General features: G+C 40.1%; 2 protein-coding genes across 2 annotated transcripts; both read right to left on the bottom strand.

Annotated features, from left to right (window-relative positions):
- Positions 1–1,010: 1,010 nt before the first annotated feature.
- Positions 1,011–2,010, bottom strand: LOC310988184 (P2Y purinoceptor 1-like; the record flags this gene model as incomplete). The annotated part of the gene is made up of 1 exon (XM_083974696.1): positions 1,011–2,010. Exon 1 carries the CDS (start codon positions 1,977–1,979, stop codon positions 1,011–1,013), a length of 969 nt encoding a protein of 322 aa, XP_083830822.1. The 5' UTR covers positions 1,980–2,010.
- A 4,806-nt stretch (positions 2,011–6,816) lies between these two features.
- ccn5 (cellular communication network factor 5) lies at positions 6,817–18,705 on the bottom strand (the record flags this gene model as incomplete). Its single annotated transcript, XM_083975358.1, has 5 exons — positions 6,817–7,107; positions 9,128–9,375; positions 13,331–13,579; positions 16,058–16,274; positions 18,643–18,705. 5 exons carry the CDS (start codon positions 18,703–18,705, stop codon positions 6,817–6,819), a joined length of 1,068 nt encoding a protein of 355 aa, XP_083831484.1.
- Between the last annotated feature and the right edge of the window lie 1,369 nt (positions 18,706–20,074).

Raw genomic sequence — 20,074 nt, 5'->3', positions numbered from 1 at the left:
TAAACGGTTCAGTAGCAGTGGAGGTTAAGCCTACTGTGTATTCATGTGTGAGTTCAGCAGGGCTATGGCTTCAGGGATGAATCGATTTTTGTGTCTGTTTGTTCTTGATTATTATTATTATCGTCTCCCAGAGGCCAGGAGGTTGAACAGATGATGGTTGTATTATAAACCTTTTATCTTTTTCTAATTTGTAACGATGTAATTCCTCTTCAGACTGTGTTTGATGAGTGTTTTTGTTGTTATCATTATTATTAGGAATAAACAACATCTTCTAAAATATATATATATACATGTTACTTCTGTTGCATATGGGACCTTGCAAAGTCTCTCTAGTAGTTTTTTTTTTAAATTTTATTTATGAATATTTCACTGATATATTTTACAGTTATCAAATTATGAAAACTAACTCTTGTTTTACCTGACCAAACAATCTGTAATTTAGCTGGTAGTTTTGACTGTCTATTTCCTATTTTATTTTATTTTTACCATTTTGTACTAATCTTGAAACATTCTGTTTATTCTAAACCACTGATTTAGTAAGCTGAGCTTTAGGCTGAGTGAATTTTTGTGTCTGTCACAGATGTTTAACAGTCCTGGGCAGCTGCACTTCGCAGACAGAATTAAACCTCTAAACACAAAAGAGATACATGATCATCGCTGCAAAGGTGTGAATGCACTTCCTACACTTCCTGTGGGGTAGCCTCTACGCTTGTGTCTGTTTAGATCTCCTTCCTGCTCTAACGGTCCACAGGCCCTGCAGAGCACTGATCCCCACCACAGTCACAGTACGTGGTCTGCAACCATACAGTAAGAACAAACCTACACAAAGTCATTCTTGGTTTAATTTTTTTTTTATATCTTATAATAGTGCACAATAAAATAAAAGTATAGAAACAGTACAATTATCGTCTTATATCAGGTTAGATAATAGATCACAATACAATACAATGCAATGCAATACAATACAATACAATATGATGCAATTCAATTTCATTTAATTAAAAGACCATTTACAGCGGGGGAACATGACTTGAGGTGAAGGACATCTGCGTGACAGCTTGACGAGCTCGTTGCAGCAGCTGTCTGAGCTGAGCGAGAATCTGATTATTTCCATGGAGGTAAACCAGAGGGTTGAGAGCACTGTTCAGACACACAAGACCACGACTTATCTGATGAGCTATGTAAACTCCATCGGCCCATTCATGGCATATCTTCTGTTTGGTCAAAACTCTTGACCAGAGATTCAGGTTCTTTAACACATGAAATGGGATGTAACAGACAGAGAAGAGAAGAATCAAGATCAACAACAGCTTCAAGCATTTCTGTGTCAGTACCTTGTCAGTGGTGGTTTTGGAGCAGAGAACTACAATCACATGTCCGTAGCAGCCCAGAGTGATGAGCAGCGGGATACAAAACCCAGTCACTGTCCATCCAAGGCTGTATTTCAGGTAATCCTCAACGTAGATTTTACTGGTGGTCTCGTAGCATTTCCCAGGCTTGTCTTTAAATGTCTTGGTGTAGAACATGTCTGGAAGACTCTGAACAGCCACCGACAACCAAACAATGATGGAGATAACCACAGAGTGAGTGACAGTGATTCTTCCCATTACTCTCATTGGATGAACAATAGCCAGGTACCTGTAAACACTTATACAAGTGAGGAATCCAATGCTGCCATATAAATTCAAGTTGAAGCAGAATCGTGTTATCTTGCAGAATGCATCTCCAAAGATCCATGTACTGTTCTTCAAGTAGTACACCACCAGGAACGGGAGTGTGAGCAGGTACAAAATATCTGCAAGTCCAAGGTTGAGAACAAACACGTTGACGATCCCCAGTTTCTTCCAGTTCTGCAGCAAAGACTTCAGTCCCCATCCATTAGCCACCAGACCAACGATGAACACTAAGATCAAAACAGGAGGAAGGAATTTGGCCGTAAAGTCAAAGCTGACACCCGAACACAACGTGTTATTCTTCATCTTGTGGACGGCTGTCAGAGCAGTTCCTTCCTCAAACAAGAGTGCAGATTGTGTGTAGCTTAGATACAGAAAGATACAAGATGTGTAAGTGACTTCCTCTTTTATACCACAGCCTCCACATGCGACATTTGAGTTTTTGGCCCCTTTGCAAAAACCCAGGAAATAACATTGGTTATCTGGGCTGATGTTAGAAGCATGAGACAGGCTGGTAACAGACAGCAGGTAGAGCAAGAAAAATACTCAACAATATAATGAACAAAGGGAGACACATTTAGACATGAAACAAGACCAGTTTAAGGGAAGTGAGGGAAATGATGAACCAGGTGTGTAGGTGGGAAGGTACCAGAGATGGAAACAAACAAGCAGATCTAGGAACAGGAGGAAAATCAAGGGACGTGCAGAAGCATCGCAACAAGCCGGCTGGTTAGATTATGGAAAATATATAAAATCTAAAGAGAATCTAAAGGTCTGTATGAACTTTTGTGACGACAACAACAACAACAACAGGCAACAGGCCTGTGAATATGGAAACTGAAATAAGTTTGACTCTAGATCAGCAGAATATGCTTCAAATCTTATGTTCATTCTATGTATGTAAAACAGTCGGTAACACTTTACAATAAGGGTCCCTTAATTAACGTTAGTTAAGCATTGATATATAAACTAATGTGTTAATTAATGCTGAGTAATGCATACATAATGATAACTAATTACATTATTCAACTTTTAAATTCATTAACTAACTTTGAGTAGTGAACATTAATTAACTGCTTACTAATAGGCTGCATTAATTAATGTGTTTCCCAATCCTAAGTAACACATAATAATGATTGTTAATATATCTGTAAACAGTTAATTAATGCTTAATAATGTACTGACTAGTGTTAATTAAGGGACCCTTATTGTAAAGTGTTACCAAACAGTCAATAATATTATTAATAAACTCATTATTATATAAGTTATTTAGATGAGTTAAAGATAAAATTGCACAGTGACAATGATGCTAATGATGCGTGACTTATTACAGAAATGAGTGGTATTACCTAATGTACCTAATGTTACCTAGTCATTAGTTTACGTCAGTCAAGGTTTACCACATTCTGAGGTAAAACACAAATAAGGAAGTAAACTTGTTTGGGTGTTAAACACACGCTGCAGCTGAATAAACCCCTAAATAAACCAGTTCATCACAAATAAACCACAAACTGAACATCAAAACTGTCATGAAGGATTTCAAAGGAGGTTAAATCGAAAGCAACTGAACTTAGTTATTTGTCTAGGAAGACGTTTCACCTCTCATCCAAGAGGGTTTGGATTATTAGACTAAATTCAGTCTTCCTACTAAATTGGCAGTTAAGTTTACAGCAGCATTGATGAAGGCAGTTATGAATCTGTTTGTTTTTGTGGCCCAGCCTCAAGCTGCCTCAACAGGTTGGCAGATGTGGTTTTCACAGGAAAAAGAGTGAATCTAAGAATAAATCTATGTACAGAATCACATCTGAGTGTAGACTATTTCTGGCTCATGGTTTGATGTTGACGATGACGATAAAGATCAAGTTCCCCTCAGAAAGAAGAAATGAAACAACTTTGATGCTGTTGATGTTGGATTTTTAAACGAGTTGTAAAATGTTTACTAGACATACAGTATATCTGTGTGATTATGGGAAATAAATCATCTTCCTGAGCTAGTGTTGAATATTAATATCCACAAATACTGTAATATGATGATGAAGTTTACCATTTACCATCTGGATATAAAACACATCATCATTTTATTCTATTAGATATTTGTTTTAGAGGTCTCTGTGACCTTTGTCCAGATTCAAAGGGATTTCCTTCAGGAGTTCCCAGTATATTGTGTTCATGAGGCCAAAACTTGAGGTTTTTTATGAGGTCACCATGACAATAATGTTTTGACAGAGACTGACAGAATGATCTAAAACATAACGACCCTTGATCTGGATCTCTGCATCATTACCGCGGCGGAGAAGGAGGATGTGAAAGGTTTCAAAAGTCATAAAAAGCTACAGCATTGACCAGCATTTATAAAATCTGTGAGTACTGTAATGACATGAAATATAAAATATAAAATCACAAACACAAACATTATCAGGAGTACAGCTGCAGGACACATGTTAAATATTGACATTTTTCACTATACATAAGACACATCTGTCCAGAATTATTTACAGCAAACAGAAGATGGAGAAATAAGTGCAATGACTACAAAACACAGAAACAAAACTACACACGGTGAAGGATGCCTCACTCCAGTCAGAAAACATACAAACACAGATCTGTCAAACAAACGAGTCCTTTTATCTTTATGACCAAATTAACATCATGGTCAATTGTCTTTAATTCATACTTTAGGATTTTTTTGGGTGGAGTTCTGTTTTTCCCCCCAAGATGACTCAAACTAAACCAGAGTAAAGAAAGAAAATATTTTGTATTATTTGGTGTCAAACCATCAACTTGACAGGTTCAGTCCTGATTGTTTCCAGTTGAGGAACATTGGAGAAATCAGACTCCAACTTCTATTAAAATGTTGAATATAAAAAGAACCAACGTCACAGATGAAGCTAGTTCTATACTGCAGGTTTTCACTACTGGCTTCCTGTCTCTTCCTGTGACCGAAGAGACACAATCTCTTGAAGGAGTCGTCGTGCTCTTTAATATCTGGGAGGGAAAAGTCTCAGAGAAACTAAATCAGTGCACATCTTTAACAAGAGTCTTTAACTCTTGTTTCTCTGTTTCTCCCTGTATAGTAAAGCACTATGGACTTCTGTTTCTAAAAAGTGCTACGTATTCTCAGTAATGGCCCTTTTCCACCAGCGCTACCTGGCTCGACTCCATTCAGTTTCTTTGCTTCTCCACTAGAGGCAGTAGCCCACCTGCTACCTGCTACCTGGTACTTTATTTGGTACCGAGGTTCCAAGCGAGTCGAACCGATACGAAAACATCACGTCAACCAACTGCTGGCCACTGATTGGTCGGAGAGTGTCGTCAATGGAAGACTCATGACAACTGTATTGGGAAAACACACTCTTGGAGGTTTTCCTATAGGACGAATCTCCTTGTTGTTTACAACTACTTCCAGGTAGAAAACCAGCATTCGAACAATAGTGACGGACGAGAGTTTCACTATATCTACTTTTTCATGTCACTATATCACCGTTTAGACTAATCTGATGTTTGTAAAGTCTATAAAACCAATGATTGGACAAACATTACTATTTACGTGTGCACATTTTTGTAATTAGTCATGGTTATCAGAGATTAGCCGGGCTAACGGTTAGCTACCTGTTTAACTTTAATAACTCAGTGACTCAATAAACGCTCCATGAAAAAATATTTTCTCCAGCGGATATCTGAGTTCCAACATGACTGAGCTAACTGGAGTAGTTTCATGTCGTGTCCCACAACGGGAGGGTTTTAACAGCTGACGTCCTGCTGTTAGCTTAGCTGCCGTCGTTAGCTTAGCTACCGCCGTTAGCTTAGCTACTGTTAGCTGTCCCTGTCAGCTGAGCCACTGATGCTTTCTAGACACCGTGATTCCCCCAAACTGAATAAATACAACACATAGCAACACAAAACACACACACAGAAATAGTAATGTTTCTTCAATCATTTCAGATTTGTCTAAACGGTGATAGGGCGTGAAAAATATGATATATAGCTAAACTCTCGTTCGTTACTATTGATCTCATTCAAATTACGTGCTGGTTTTCTACCCGGAAGTAGAATGTAAACAACAAGGAGATTCGGTCTATATGGTCTGTACTCTGTTTTAGCGTCTTCCCTGTACATCCTATGTATGGTAAAACCTTGAAATGTATGTTTAGTGTTTTGACACTTTACGACCCCCGTGGCTGTTTTTGTTACACTCAGCACGGTGCCATAGTCTGGTACCATAAGCAAGTTCTTTGTCAGAGACAGTGCGCATCTTTCCAACTGGTGACTTAGTAACTGTTGCTGTTCGGGAACGCCCACTTGCAAGTGAATAAACTGGCAAGACGTTCATCTTGTTTGAGAGTTCTCAGTTTTAGAAAGTTCCCACTACACAACTGACACAAGAATCAATCAATCTGTTCTGCAGCTGTTGTTATTCTAATGCGGAAAACTACACCGTGGTCCATCGCGGAGGAGCAGACGAGTGAGTTTGGAGCTGGTGAAAGACGGAAAATGACCGAAACCGAGTGGAGTCGAGTGGAGCTGTAACTGTGTAATGGAAAAGGGCCGTAGATGTGTTTACATGCTTGATTTGGCCGACGTCCAGATCAACATTCATCCCACCTCAGTCACAGTTTATATCCAAAAAGATCAATTTCTCCTTCAAAGGTCCATTGATTAGAAGATGCGCTAACACTTTACTTGAATAGGTATTCATCAGAGTGACATAACAGCTGTCATAAACATGACATAACAGCTGTCATAAACATCAATGAATACTTATGACAGCTGTCGTTAAGTGTCATTCGGTAAGTTATGTCACTTTTGATGCAAAGTTGACATTGTTTGAGATGTTTCTGTTCTGACAACTTGACATAAAGACAATTTAAACGGTCATAGCAGACCTAATGGCCAAACTTTAAAAATGATGTCAAGTTCTCATAACAAGGACATCTCAAATAATGTCAACGTTGCATCAAAAGTGACATAACTTACCGAATGACACTTAACCACAGCTGTCATAAGTATTCATTGATGTTTATGACAGTGTTATGTCACTCTGATGAATACCTATTCAAGTAAAGTGTTACCGAAGATGCCCATGAGGATCCACCTGATGATGGATCAGTCCGACTGTCCTGATGGAGCCCCCAGCCCCCCCCCCTCAGGGCCTGTAGGCCCAGAAGGCGGGGTTTCTGTACGGGGAGTAGGGGCAGTTGTTGTGACAGACGCAGGAGTGGATCATCATGACGGCTCGCTGCAGCAGCCGGCCGGAGGAGCAGCGGAAGGTCACGTCGGCCGTGGTGGTGTGGTACGGCGTGCAGCAGCGGGAGTCGCTGCACTGACCGCAGTACCGCAGCCGGTAGGGACGGGTGCTGTAGCACCCGTGGTGCAGCAGCCGGACCGGCCCCGGGGACGAGAAGCTGGCCTTACAGCGGCCCTGCTGCTGGGGCCACTGCAACACACACACACACAGTCAGATGAGATCATATATAACAGAGTCCAGATGTTTACTGTCATATACTGGATAGTTAAACATTTAGTCAAATTGGCCCATTGCCATAATCCCTATAGTCATAGCAGTAGGTTTGTTACCTTTAATTGTCGGTGCAAGCTATTTTTAGAACGGCGGAGCAGAGCCGTGAGCTGCTCAGAGCTACGCTACGGAGGCTCATTATGGGATTTCTTGGTTTCCCTCATCAAACTCATCAAATACACAATCCAACAACTCCACAACGCTCTGGTGGACAAGTTGTGAGCTGCACATTCACCACGCTATGAGATAATAACACAACGTTACCACACAGAGTTGTTTTAGAGGGAAATTCATGCAAAACCACTGATGCACGTTGCCTTCAGGGACAGTTTTTCATCAACAGTCTCTGTATTTCCCTCTACAACAACTCTGTGTGGTAACGTTGCGTTATTATCTCATAGCGTGGTGACTGCTATGACTATAGTGATTATGGCAATGGGCCAATTTGACAAAATGTTGAACTATCCCTTTAAAAAAACATGCAATTAAATTCTTACTTGCATTGCCTCCCTTCCATTACAAAAAGAGAAAGGGGAAAGAAATTAACTGAAGAAACTAAGAAAAATATTTAAGATAAAAAAGTGCCTGAATGCATTAGATCAGGGAACTGGGGTATACAAAGTGACTTAAGGGTTTCACACACAAAAAACACAATCTTACTCGTGCAAGAGAAAGTTGAAACCAGAATAAAGAAGTTGAACCTCTGATTAAACTTGTTGGACAACAGCAAAACAGAGGCGTTTCTGTACTTTCATGGCTTTTTGTGTGCAAATGAACTCTGTTTGACAGAGTGAAACATCATATAACTGCAGACCCTTTTAAAGACAAGGAAAGTATGCAGGAGTTTGGGAACCACTGCATTAGATCATTGTCAAGGTCCTACCAGATCATAATACCTGAAATACCGTCCAAAAGTCAAATGTGATCTAGATCCAACACAAACGCCTCGTCTCAACCGGTTTTAATCTGGTCTCTTGACCTACAAACCAGCAGATCAGTGCTTCACTGAGAAAATTATATTAGTTATATAACCACATTTCAGCTACAGCTACAGCGACTAAGACCATGATGATAAAGATACAATTAAAGTTGGTCAACATATGTAATGTCAGAGAAATCCTGGTTAAGGCTAATAAACACTAAATCATGAGGTTCAGAGTCGTCCAATAATTCCTACTGTTTGGATTCTGGGCTCTTATTTTTTTCATTCTAAGCATGACCTTCACAATAAAAGTCTGTTTTGGTTCTGTCCTGTTTTGATTTGGTGTTGCAGATTTTATTTAGATTTGGTTGTGCAACAGTCACTTAATCTTATTTCATATCTTTATATCTGGTAGGCAGTGTGGCGTGGTTAGAGCTGTGTAAAAGAGAGTAAGGACAGCGTTGGTCCAATGGAAGCGCCTCCTGGTGGAGGAATATGGGTTTTGCAAAAGCGCCCAAGAACTGACATCTCTGCATTGTTGGTGAATGAGCAGTGTGGTGTTTTCAATAATTTAAGGACATTTATAGATCACCCACGTTAATAGCATCATTGAGGATCCTTTACAGATAAACATTAACACAGGCGAGTAAAAAAACAACAAAACAGTTGTCTACATGAATGTTTCAATCTACATTTTGTAATAAACAAATTATAAGTATAATCTGATATGACCAAGACACCTAAAAACAAAAACACGGCCGTTTTCATCAATTTACAAGCAAGTGGGCAACACACATACATTGGAGTGAATGGGTTTTCTGGGCGCTTTTGCAATAACCATATCCTGCCACTAGGGGGCAAAACCCTTAAACCCTTAAACCCTTACCACGGGAGTCAATGGTGGTGTCCTTACTCTCTTTTACAGTGCTCTAGGCGTGGTGTGGCGTGTTGTGTTGTGTGTTGTGTTGTGTTGTGTTGTGTTGTGTTGTGTTGTGTTGTGTTGTGGGCGGAGCTCACCGTGTGTTTCCTGCGCGGCGGCGGCTGAACTGCGCTGCAGGGTCGGACCTTACAGAGTCTCGTCTCCATCTGCAGCTTGCAGGCCGGGTTCTGGTTGGAGACGCGTGTGGAGACGCCGGCGCCGCAGCTCTGGGAGCAGGCGCTCCATTGGCTGCTCTGCTCCACACAGGGAGGGGGGGGCGGGGCCGGCTGGTTCAGGGGGCGGAGCCTCGGGAGCGACGGCCACAGCCGGTTGTCGGGCCTCATGGCTGCTGGGAAACCAGATAAACCAAATAAACACTGAGCAGTAATTTCAATCTTTTTGTTTCTCCACCAAGATATCGTGGGCCGGATTAAGAAATGTCTTAAAATTTAAAAGTAAGAAGTCCATAAGAAAGTTCTCAGGTGCGATTCCTCAATATTTTCTTAAGATTAAGAACAGTCATTTCTTATTTTCCCTACTTAAGAACTTCTTAAAATTTGTCACTGCATTGCATTGCACGTGCCATTTTAAGACAGGTCAAGGTTGTCTTAAGAAAAAAGTAAAGAACAAATTTGAGAACTTAGATTTCAAGAATACCATTTATTCTTACGTTTTTTCTTAAGAATAAACTTACGAAGAAAGTTGAGAAAATACTTAAGAACTTTTTTGGAGAATATTACTTCTCATTTTCTTTTTAAGACTTAAGTTAAGAAAAAAATGACACTTTTTTTCTTAAGAAGGTTTTGTGAATCTGGCCCCAAGTCTCCCTTTTTTTGTTGTTTTAATCATTTATGAATGTGATGTTTAGACCTCGTAACTTTTCATCTAGATATAAAACCCTTCAGGATATCCCAAGTGTAAAACACACCCTCGGGCCGGGTGCCGCTTCCTGCAGCAGACGACATGTGTGAAACTCTCTAGAGACGTTGCTCAGATATAAATGTTTGGCTCTCCCCATGCCGAACGGTCTTTCCTTTACCATCACTGATCTTTCCTTGAAAGGAAATAAAAACTTGTTATCCGGCAGAAGTCTCTGCAAAGGAGTGTTAGGGCCATCCAAAGAAAAAAAAAGGCAGGCAAAAAAAAGAAAAATCCAGCACAAGAAAAAAAAGAAAAAAAAGGGGAAAAAAAGGGAAAAAAAGAAAGTTAGGGGAAAAAAAGAAAAATCCAGTATAAAAAAAAGGCAAAAAACAAACAGTTAAAAAAAGAAAGTGAGGCAAAAAAAAAGAAAAATCCAGTACAAAAAAAACAAAAAAAGGCAAAAAAAAAAAACAGGCAAAAAAAAAAATTTGGCAAAAAAAAGAAAATTCCAGCACAAGAAAAAAAAGGCAAAAAAAAACAGGTAAAAAAAAATTAGGCAAAAAAAAATAAATTCCAGCACAAGAAAAAAAAAGAAAAAAAAAGGCAAAAAAAAAAAAACAGGTAAAAAAAAATTAGGCAAAAAAAAGAAAATTCCAGCACAAGAAAAAAAAGGAAAAAAACAGGTAAAAAAAAAAAAAAAGTTAGGCAAAAAAAAAGAAAAAACATGCCCATGTGGATCCTTGTTTTTTCTTGTGCTGGATTTATTTATTTTTGGCCTGGCTAATACCCCTTTGTAAGTCTCTATTATTCACCAACAGCAACAGAGAATTTCCACAAGATGTGTAATGATTCCCATGTTATGAATCAGCTACGAACAGACAAGACGTTATGGTGCGTTCAAGGCAACCCGTAACTCGTGTTTTTCCAGTCAGAAGTTACGAGTGGCCGTTATAGTGACTTTCACAGGTAAAACAGGTCGGAGAAACACGAGTGGGTTGCCTGGAACGCTACAAAGTCGTAAGTCGTGACTTGAAGCTGTAATTTACGGTTTCAAAAGCCTGCCTGGAACGCAGCATTAGCCAAAACGACCGGATCGCTTACTTCTGCTTTAATGTGTCTGTTGTCTGCAAAACTAATTGCCCCTTGGTTGAACTTCCTGTTTGCGGAGGAGCCGTCACTGGATAACTTTGATAATGATGAGATGATAGGAAGGCAGGTTAATATGGTTTCTATTCATATTTCTAGACAAGTATTCATAATGGAAATGAACGGTCGGAGAGTCAGAGCTGACTGGAACTGGATTAAGAAGCGTCGGTTTCTCCAACTGAGTCACAGCTCCACTGATAATGAAACCAAATGACTGTGACCAGGCTGAAGGAGATGCTGAATGAACTTCCTTACCCCGGTGAATCATTTCCAGTAACTTAATCGTCTCGTTCGATTGTTCTTTTCTCTTTTTTTTTTTTTTTTTTTGCTTTACAAAAATCTCCATTCAAGTCCAAAGCTTTGAATTTTTGTTCATACAAAAATCCAAAGCAAATTTTTTCTGCAGCCAAAGCCAACACGTAAAAGTCATAACAATCAGCTGCTTTTCAGGCATGACATGGCAGCATTTGTATTCAAGAACAAAATGTTCCTTTGCTGTTCTCATAATGTAGTTTGACTCAGACACTGTTTGGAATTCCAGATGTTTTTAGAGTGGCTTCATTTCCCCAACACACACACCCCTCCCTCCCCCTCCCTTCCTCTCACACACACCCCTTTTAATGGAGTAATGTAATCTCAACATGGCTTCATGTGTTTAATTGTCACACAGCTGCGGTTGGTTTGTTGTTATGAAACTAGGAAACTTGGTGACGGCTGAAGAAGAAAAAATGTTTTGACTTGGCCAAAGAAATCTGGGTTATATTTGGACTCTGGGAGTTTTTCCTTCTGCCCCAGACCACACCCCAGTTTAATGCATAAAAAACGCTCCAGTAAAAACTTCCAGACATGACCACCAGTGACAGAGGAGGGGCCGGGCCGTCGATCGTCAGCGAGAAACAAACCAAGATGTGGAGACACATCTGGAAAATATGTCGTAAATATGAGGATCAAAACTAAAGGAGAAGTTCAACAGTTTGGGATCTGAACTGAATTTGTGTCTCTTTAATTCACAAACTCTTCATTTAAAGTCTTTCTTACATGTATCTTTTAACAAAATAAAAACATATTTGAAACCTATTGTACATTGGAACATATGTCTAGCCAATGAAATATGAAGTTTATATTGCAGATCATTATTATATCCTGTTTATGTATAAATTATGGTTCAAAAGTCTGAGACCACTTTCCTAAAACAGGAAAATAGATGATAGAATTTTAAATGAATAATAAATGAATCAGTTTATTAATTGAGAAAAACAGAAGTATAAGAAATTGTATGTATGTTGTTTGAAAAACTATAAATATAAATTGAATATGTATCGTTAACATGATTGCAATGTGGCTACCATATAGAAATGAATCATACACTGCAAAAACTCAAAATCTTTCCAAGAATATTTGTCTTATTTCTTGTCAAAATGTCTCATTTCTAGTCAAAACTAAACTCTTCCCACTTAAAATAAGACTCATCACCTGAAAATTAATTTGTTTTTAGATCATTTTCACTTGTTTCAAACTAATCTTCACTTGAAATAAGTAGAAAAATCTGCCAGTGAAAGCAAGTTTTTTTGTGCTTGTTATAAGAAAGAAAAACTTGCTCCACTATCAGATTTTTCTACTTATTTCAAGTGAAAATCTGCTTGAAAGAAGTAAAAAGTGTCTAAAAACAAGCTGCTTTTTAATGTGATGAGTCTTATTTTATGTATAATGAGGTTTGTTGCAACTAGAAATAAGACCAATGTTCTTGGTAAGAGTTTGAGTTTTTGCAGTGTAAAAGAATTTCACGGTGCGCGGAGGCTCATAAATGTAGTGTGAAAACACTTTGCTTTTCCAAAACTCCTCGTTGTCCCTTTAACACAATATAACGTGGCAACGAATTCCACTCTAGGATGGCTCTGAACAAAACAGATTTCCTCATCACATTAGTGTTCGCTTTAGGCAAAGTAAACCTCCCTTCTATAGCATGTCTTGTCGGATAATTATGTTGACTCCACTGATGTGAAAACAAACAATACAAAAAATTTGGAGACTTGTTTACAATAATATTCCTAAGGAAGTTCAACAAAATGTAAGAGCTTATTTGGGTGACAGTTAGCCAACCCAGTTGCTCATGCATATGTGCTACATTAGTTCTGTAGGAGCACTGTAGTAGACAGCGTGCTGCTTTATTTTGTGACACTTGTAATTTGTTTAGATCCTTCATTGAAGCACTAGACCAAATTGGAGAACAATAATCTAGCTGTGACAGAACTAATGCATTTGCAACTTGTTTGGCGATGTCTTGTGGTATTTACCTGTGATGGCGTCCTGGATGACGGTGTTGTCCAGGTTCTCACAGACCCACTCCCTGCAGCACTGCCCCGGCAGGCGGACCAGCTGGGGGCGGGGGCAGTCGGGGGAGGGGAGGCGTCCGGTCAGGGGACAGGCCGACACGCAGGACACGGCGCCGCCATGGCAACGGCAGTAGCTGTCACAGGACGGCTGGAAGGACTGGCCCTCCTGGTAGCTGACGCCGTTCACCTCACAGCCCAGATCCTCCTGAGCTGAGGGAACACACACACAAGGTCAAGGTCAAGGTCAGGGTCAACTCCGACTGCAGTGGGAAACTTAAAGGGATAGTTCACCCAAAATTGAAATGTCCCTCATTATCTCCTCTCCGTGGCTTCTCTGAGTTACAGGGGGTCTCGGCGTAGCACTGCATGTCCATATGACGGTTGCAAATGGATACCAACTGTCTTCGTAACAAAAAGACACACCAAAAAACATCCAGATACCTCCATAGGTACAAACAAGTCTATATTTCAAGCTTGTTTTGTAGCGGAAGCTTCTCGAAGCTCCTCTTCCCAGTTCGTCCAAATTTGACGACGCCGAGACCCCCTGCAAAAACTCAAACTCTTTCCAAGAATATTTGTCTTATTTCTTGTCAAAATGTCTCATTTCTAGTCAAAACTAATCTCTTTCCACTTAAAATAAGACTCATTGCCTAAAAATTAACTTGTTTTTAGATCATTTTCACTTGTTTCAAACAAATTTTCACTTGAAATAAGTAGAAAAATCTGCCAGTGAAAGCAAGTTTTTTGTGCTTGTAATAAGAAAGAAAAACTTGCTCCACTATCAGATTTTTCTACTTATTTGAAGTGAAAATCTGCTTGAAAGAAGTAAAAAGTGTCTAAAAACAAGCTGCTTTTTAATGTGATGAGTCTTATTTTAAGTAGAATGAGATTTGTTTCGCCTAGAAATAAGATAAATATTCTTGGTAAGATTTTGAGTTTTTGCAGTGTAACTCAGAGAAGCCACGGAGGACTCTGAAACTTCTCCCAGCCCTTAGTCCACATGAGGGTGAGGAGATAATGAGTGAAATTTCAATTTTGGGTGAACTATCCCTTTAATCAGGAAGTCAAAGGATTAATTTTGGGTGGGGGGGGGGGCACAGTGGAAGGAAATCAAAGAGAGAGAGAGGTGAGGACACTCTGTCTTCTCTGCCAGTGGTTGTTGGAGTTTTTCATGGGGAAGCAGCACGGCCTCTCTACTGAGAAACTACTGAGCAGTGTTGTCTCTGCAATCTATCACACTGCAGCAGCAGCCTGGAATAGAACTGGTCTCACATTTAGGCTTACTGTGACAAAACGGTAACTCCTATCAGAACAAAACACAGATCACGTTGCTCTAAGGACTTCCTGAAAAATGTGGTAGGATTTGGTGTTTCTACAGTAAATATTTTGGCGACGCTGGCAGTTTTAAAACATCAGGCCGTTCTGCTTCTCTCAGAAAATATTTGTATTGGAGTCAATGAGGAGCAGAGACAGACGTGGCCGCACTTAGAGGCTGATAATTCAAATTCTGTAAGTCTCTCTGATATTTTGAGCACATTGTGAGAGACAGAACAAGATTGTCTACAAATCTGGAAAAAATTATGTGTGTGAAGTGTAAATTGTGGCCGGGCCGAGTATAGAAAGAGAAAAAATCTGGAGTTTTTCTGGGCTCTCTCCCACTCTAACCGATGATGTCACGCACTCTGACACGAACATTCCGTGCAATACACACCCATTATAATCTCATAATTTCTCCAAAAATGATCATGGTCATTGATCAGGGATTGATCAAAAACTATATGACCTATCAAAACGTGGAGTAATACGCCAATACACAAGACTTGTGTCTACTGTTTAAAGTTTAAATGGAGTCTCTAGGTGAAAGTATGCCTGAGCAGTAGACGTTTGTTAAAGCAGAAGTAAGTGATATATTTGTGTTAATATAAGTCTTAAATAGTTCTATCTTCCGACAGCAATCACTTACATAGAGTGTTTGGACAGAAACACGGGTCTGTCAGTCCCTCTGCTCTGCTCTGAGCCGAGGAGAAAACATTTATCGTATCCTACAGTTTTTATCCAATGAGGAGAGAGAACGGCATGCAGGGCTGTGTGTGCAGCCAAGGAACGCCGTGAATGTGGTGACGTAGCGACGAGGACTGTTATGGTGCGTTCAAGGAAACTCGTATTTTTCCGACCTGTGAAGTGGTACCAGTTCGATCTGGTACGAGTTCACGGGTCGGAAGTTACGAGTGGCCGTTATAGTGACTTTCACAGGTAAAACAGGTCGGAAAAACACGAGTGGGTTGCCTGGAACGCTACAAAGTCGTAAGTTGTGACTTGAAGCTGTAATTTACGATTTCAAAAGCCTGCCTGGAACGCAGCATTAGCGAAAACGACCGGACCACTCACTTCTGCTTTAAGCTCCAATGATTGTTCTTTTTTGCTCTTTTTTTGCGCAGTTGGCCCGTGGCCCTAATAATAAAAGTGGTATAAAATAATCCTATAACTTCTAGAAAAAAGAGGCAAAATTTCAAGAAAAAGTTGGAGACCCCCTTGAACCGTCTCAAGGACCTGGACCAGACTCTGAGAACCGACTCCTCAGGGTCAGAACCGGTTATTGTTTCCGTCTGTTTTCCGGCTGGTTGGAAGTGGCTTCAGGAACCAGAACCAGAACCAGAACCCCCCCCCAGCTATCTGTGACCGTCTTACCGACACACTCCCCCGGCTCTCCAGGGAAGCTGGCGCTGTAGTCGCAGTGCAGCTCCTTCTGGGCGTCGCAGGGCGACATGTCGCTGCAGGACTCGCCCCGCTGGCGGGAACACACCGAGCAGCAGCTGCAGCCGTCCAGCACCACGGACACTCCTGGGGGGCACTGAGGGGGGGGGCCGGGGCAGAGGCACGGCCGCTCGCACAGCTGGCACAACACCTGGAAGAGACCAGGACAGGAAGCATCCAATCAAAGAGATAAGATTAAAGGGATAGTTCACCCAAAATTAAAATTAAAAGTCCTCCGTGGCTTCTCTGAGTTACAGGGGGTCTCGGCGTAGCAGTGCATGTCCATATGACGGTTACAAATGGATACCAACTGTCTTCGTAACAAAAAGACACACCAAAAAACATCCAAATACCTCCATGCTGCTCGTATGTAATGTCCGTCTTGTATTGAAGCCCCGAAATGCGAAATTGTCCCGAAAAAAATTAATTTGTCAAATTTGACGAACTGAGAAGAGGAGCTTCGAGAAGCTTCTGCTACAAAACAAGCTTGAAATATACTTATTTAATTTTTTTCGGGACAATTTCACATGTCGGGGCTTCAATACCAGAGGGACATTACATACGAGCAGCATGGAGGTATCTGGATGTTTTTTGGTGTGTCTTTTTGTTACGAAGACAGTTGGTATCCATTTGCAACCGTTATATGGACATGCACTGCTACGCCGAGACCCCCTGTAACTCAGAGAAGCCACGGACTATCCCTTTAATCTCATTTCTGCATATTCATGTGAGAGAGTTAGAGAATGTTGTTGTGTTCTTCTCAGGAACTGGATCCGGCTCCGTCGGCCAAACCACTGGTTCCAATTACACGAGTCTGGTGCAGCCAGAAACACAAAACCCAGAGCAGCACAACCCCACCAGGACTTCTACTTCACACACTCACACTGTCCAGCACGGTCACACACACACACACACACACACACACACACACACACACACACACACACACACACACACACACACACACACACACACACACACACACACACACACACACACACACACACACACACACACACACAGCCCAACACACACCGCTACACTTTATTTCCACTATTACTCATCAACTTGTGAAGCACGGGGCGATGCGAGACATGATCACACTGGAGAGAAACGTGAACATGCACAGTCAGAGTTACATAAACGCTGCTGGCTTCACTTCCACTGGAGCGACTCCACGCCTCGTTACAGCTAATTAATTCATCATCAATTAATATTTTTTTTGTTTCAAAGAAGGAAAAATACTCAAAAAAAAAAAAAAAAGTCTGTCTGAAGAATGTTTGTCTTCTTTTAATGTGTTTTGAGCCACACCAAAGATGATTTTAAGTGAACTGAATTAAGTTATTCTAATCTAATCTGATCTAAAATAGATAAATGAATAGATAAATAAATAAAAACTCCATGCAGTTCCAGTCTGTGAGCTCATTACACTGCAAAACTCAAAATCTTACCAAGAATATTTGTCTTATTTCTAGTCAAAATGTCATTTCTAGTCAAAACAAATCTAATTATACTTAAAATAAGACTCGTCACATTAAAAAGTAGCTTTTTACTTGTTTCAAACATATTTTTACTTGAAATAAGTAGAAAAATCTGATAGTGGAGCAAGTTTTTCTTTCTTATTACAAACACAAAACAACTTGCATTCACTGGCAGATTTTTCTACTTATTTCAATTGAAAATTTTGTTTGAAACAAGTGAAAATGATCTAAAGACAAGTTAATTTTTAAGTGAAAAGAGTTTAGTTTTGACTAGAAATGAGACATTTTGACAAGAAGACAAATATTCTTGGAAAGAATGAGAGTTTTTGCAGTGTATTTCTGTTCTGGCTCCAACTTTTCATCTCAAAATGAGAACAGACAAGAAGCTGTTCAATCACCATGGTAACTACAAGTCCTCAACAAGCACATCCTGGAAACAGAGACTGGTAACTCAACAGATCTGATAAACAAATAAATGAAAACAGCATTTCAACACTTGTCAACAAACTGAGCCATGAGACATGAAGTAACAGGAAGTGAGAAGCAGCAGCAGCAGTAGTAGTAGTAGTAGTTACACTGCAAAAATTTAAAATCTTACCAAGAATATTTGTCTTATTTCTAGTCAAAATGTCATTTCTAGTCAAAATAAATCATATTATACTCAAAATAAGACTCATCACATAAAATTCTGCTTGTTTTTAGACACTTTTTACTTCTTTCAAGCAGATTTTCACTTGAAATAAGTAGAAAAATCTGATAGTGGAGCAAGTTTTTCTTTCTTATTACAAGCACAAACAACTTGCTTTCACTGGCAGATTTTTCTACTTATTTCAAGTGAAAATTTGTTTGAAACAAGTGAAAATGATCTAAAAACAAGTTCATTTTTAGGTGATGAGTCTTATTTTAAGTGAAAAGAGTTTAGTTTTGACTAGAAATGAGACATTTAGACAAGAAATAAGACAAATATTCTTGGTAAGATATTTGAGTTTTTGCAGTGTAGCAGCAGTATTTGACTCTGGAGGTGAAGTGAGGCCTCACCTGTGTCGCCAGGCTCAGCAGCACAGCCACAGTGATCACACAGTCGCTCAGCGGTCGCTCCATCGAGGCTGGTGTCTCTCTGTCTCTCTGTCTCTCTGACTCTCTGACTCTCTGTATCTCTGTATCTCTGACTCTCTGACCCTCTGTCTCTCTGTATCTCTGTCTCTCTGACTCTCTGTCTCTCTGTCTCTCTGACTCTCTGTCCCTCTGACCGTAGCGCAGCAGCTGTTTGCTAACTGCTCATTCTTGCTCCTGCTGACATTTATAAAGTCTGGACTCTGATGTCACGGGCTGACTACCGTGTAAACAGCCGCTGGACCGGCACCAGAAATGTTTCACATTCCTCCTCCTTGCTGCCCATTTCCACTTCCAGACACACACAGAAACACACACACACACACACACACCTCCACCCCCGACTCTTCCCCCTCTTTTTCCTTCTCCTCCCTCTCTTTCCAGTCTTGTGGCGCTCTGAGTTTACACAGCTTAACACGAGCTGAGCACAGAAAAATACATTAGTCCAGTCGTCTAGAGTCAAACAACCTCCAGGGCTTCTTCTTTTTTCTTTTTTTTTTTCTTTTTTGTGGTGATGACTCTGATTCCAGTTGATGAGATTTGTTGCTGTTTTGTTTTTAAAAAGCTGCAGGTCAGTCAGATCAAGTAGCTGATATTTCCACTGTTTCATTTGTCATTTCCCTCCAAAACTATAAATTGAATATGTATCGTTAACATGATTGCAATGTGTATTACCATATAGAAATAAATCATACTCTGCCAAAAACTCAAAATCTTTCCAAGAATATTTGTCTTATTTTTTGTCAAAATGTCTAATTTCTACTCAAAACTAATCTCTTTCCACTTAAAATAAGACTCATCACCTAAAATCGATTCTGTTTTTGGATAATTTTCACTTGTTTCAAACAAATTTTCACTTGAAATAAGTCTTGATAAACTTTATTACCCCCATGTGGGGCGGTTACATGCTGTCATTCCGACATCCCACCATTTAGACCCCCCACCATTCCGACATACCGCTATTCTGACATGCTAACGTCCCACCATTCCGACAAGGCTTTCAATATGAGGACATGTGCGTTACTCAACAGGTGACATGCTGATAGAGTGATACCCACATGGTTGTGTGTGTCTGCCTGTCTAGCCTCTACCTGCTCTTTTTACTAAACTTAACCAACTCCTTTCTTCATTGCCTAAACCCAACCAGCGCAAAATCTTTTGGGAAATAAATACGCTATTAAAGGAATTGTCGGAAAGGCAAGATCTTTAAAAAAAGAAAATTATATCGTCATTACGACCATAGGAGGCAAGAAGTGGAGACGTTTGATAGAAAATTAAGTGTTGCCATTTAGACAATAAGAGGCCGATGTCGGACTGGTGGGATGTCAGAATGGTGGTTGCCCCCCGTGTTGTTGTA

The sequence above is a fragment of the Trachurus trachurus genome, assembly GCF_905171665.1.
Source record: "Trachurus trachurus genome assembly, chromosome: 7".
Classification (NCBI taxonomy): Eukaryota; Metazoa; Chordata; class Actinopteri; order Carangiformes; family Carangidae; genus Trachurus; species Trachurus trachurus.
This window is presented reverse-complemented; position numbering and strand designations above follow the sequence as displayed.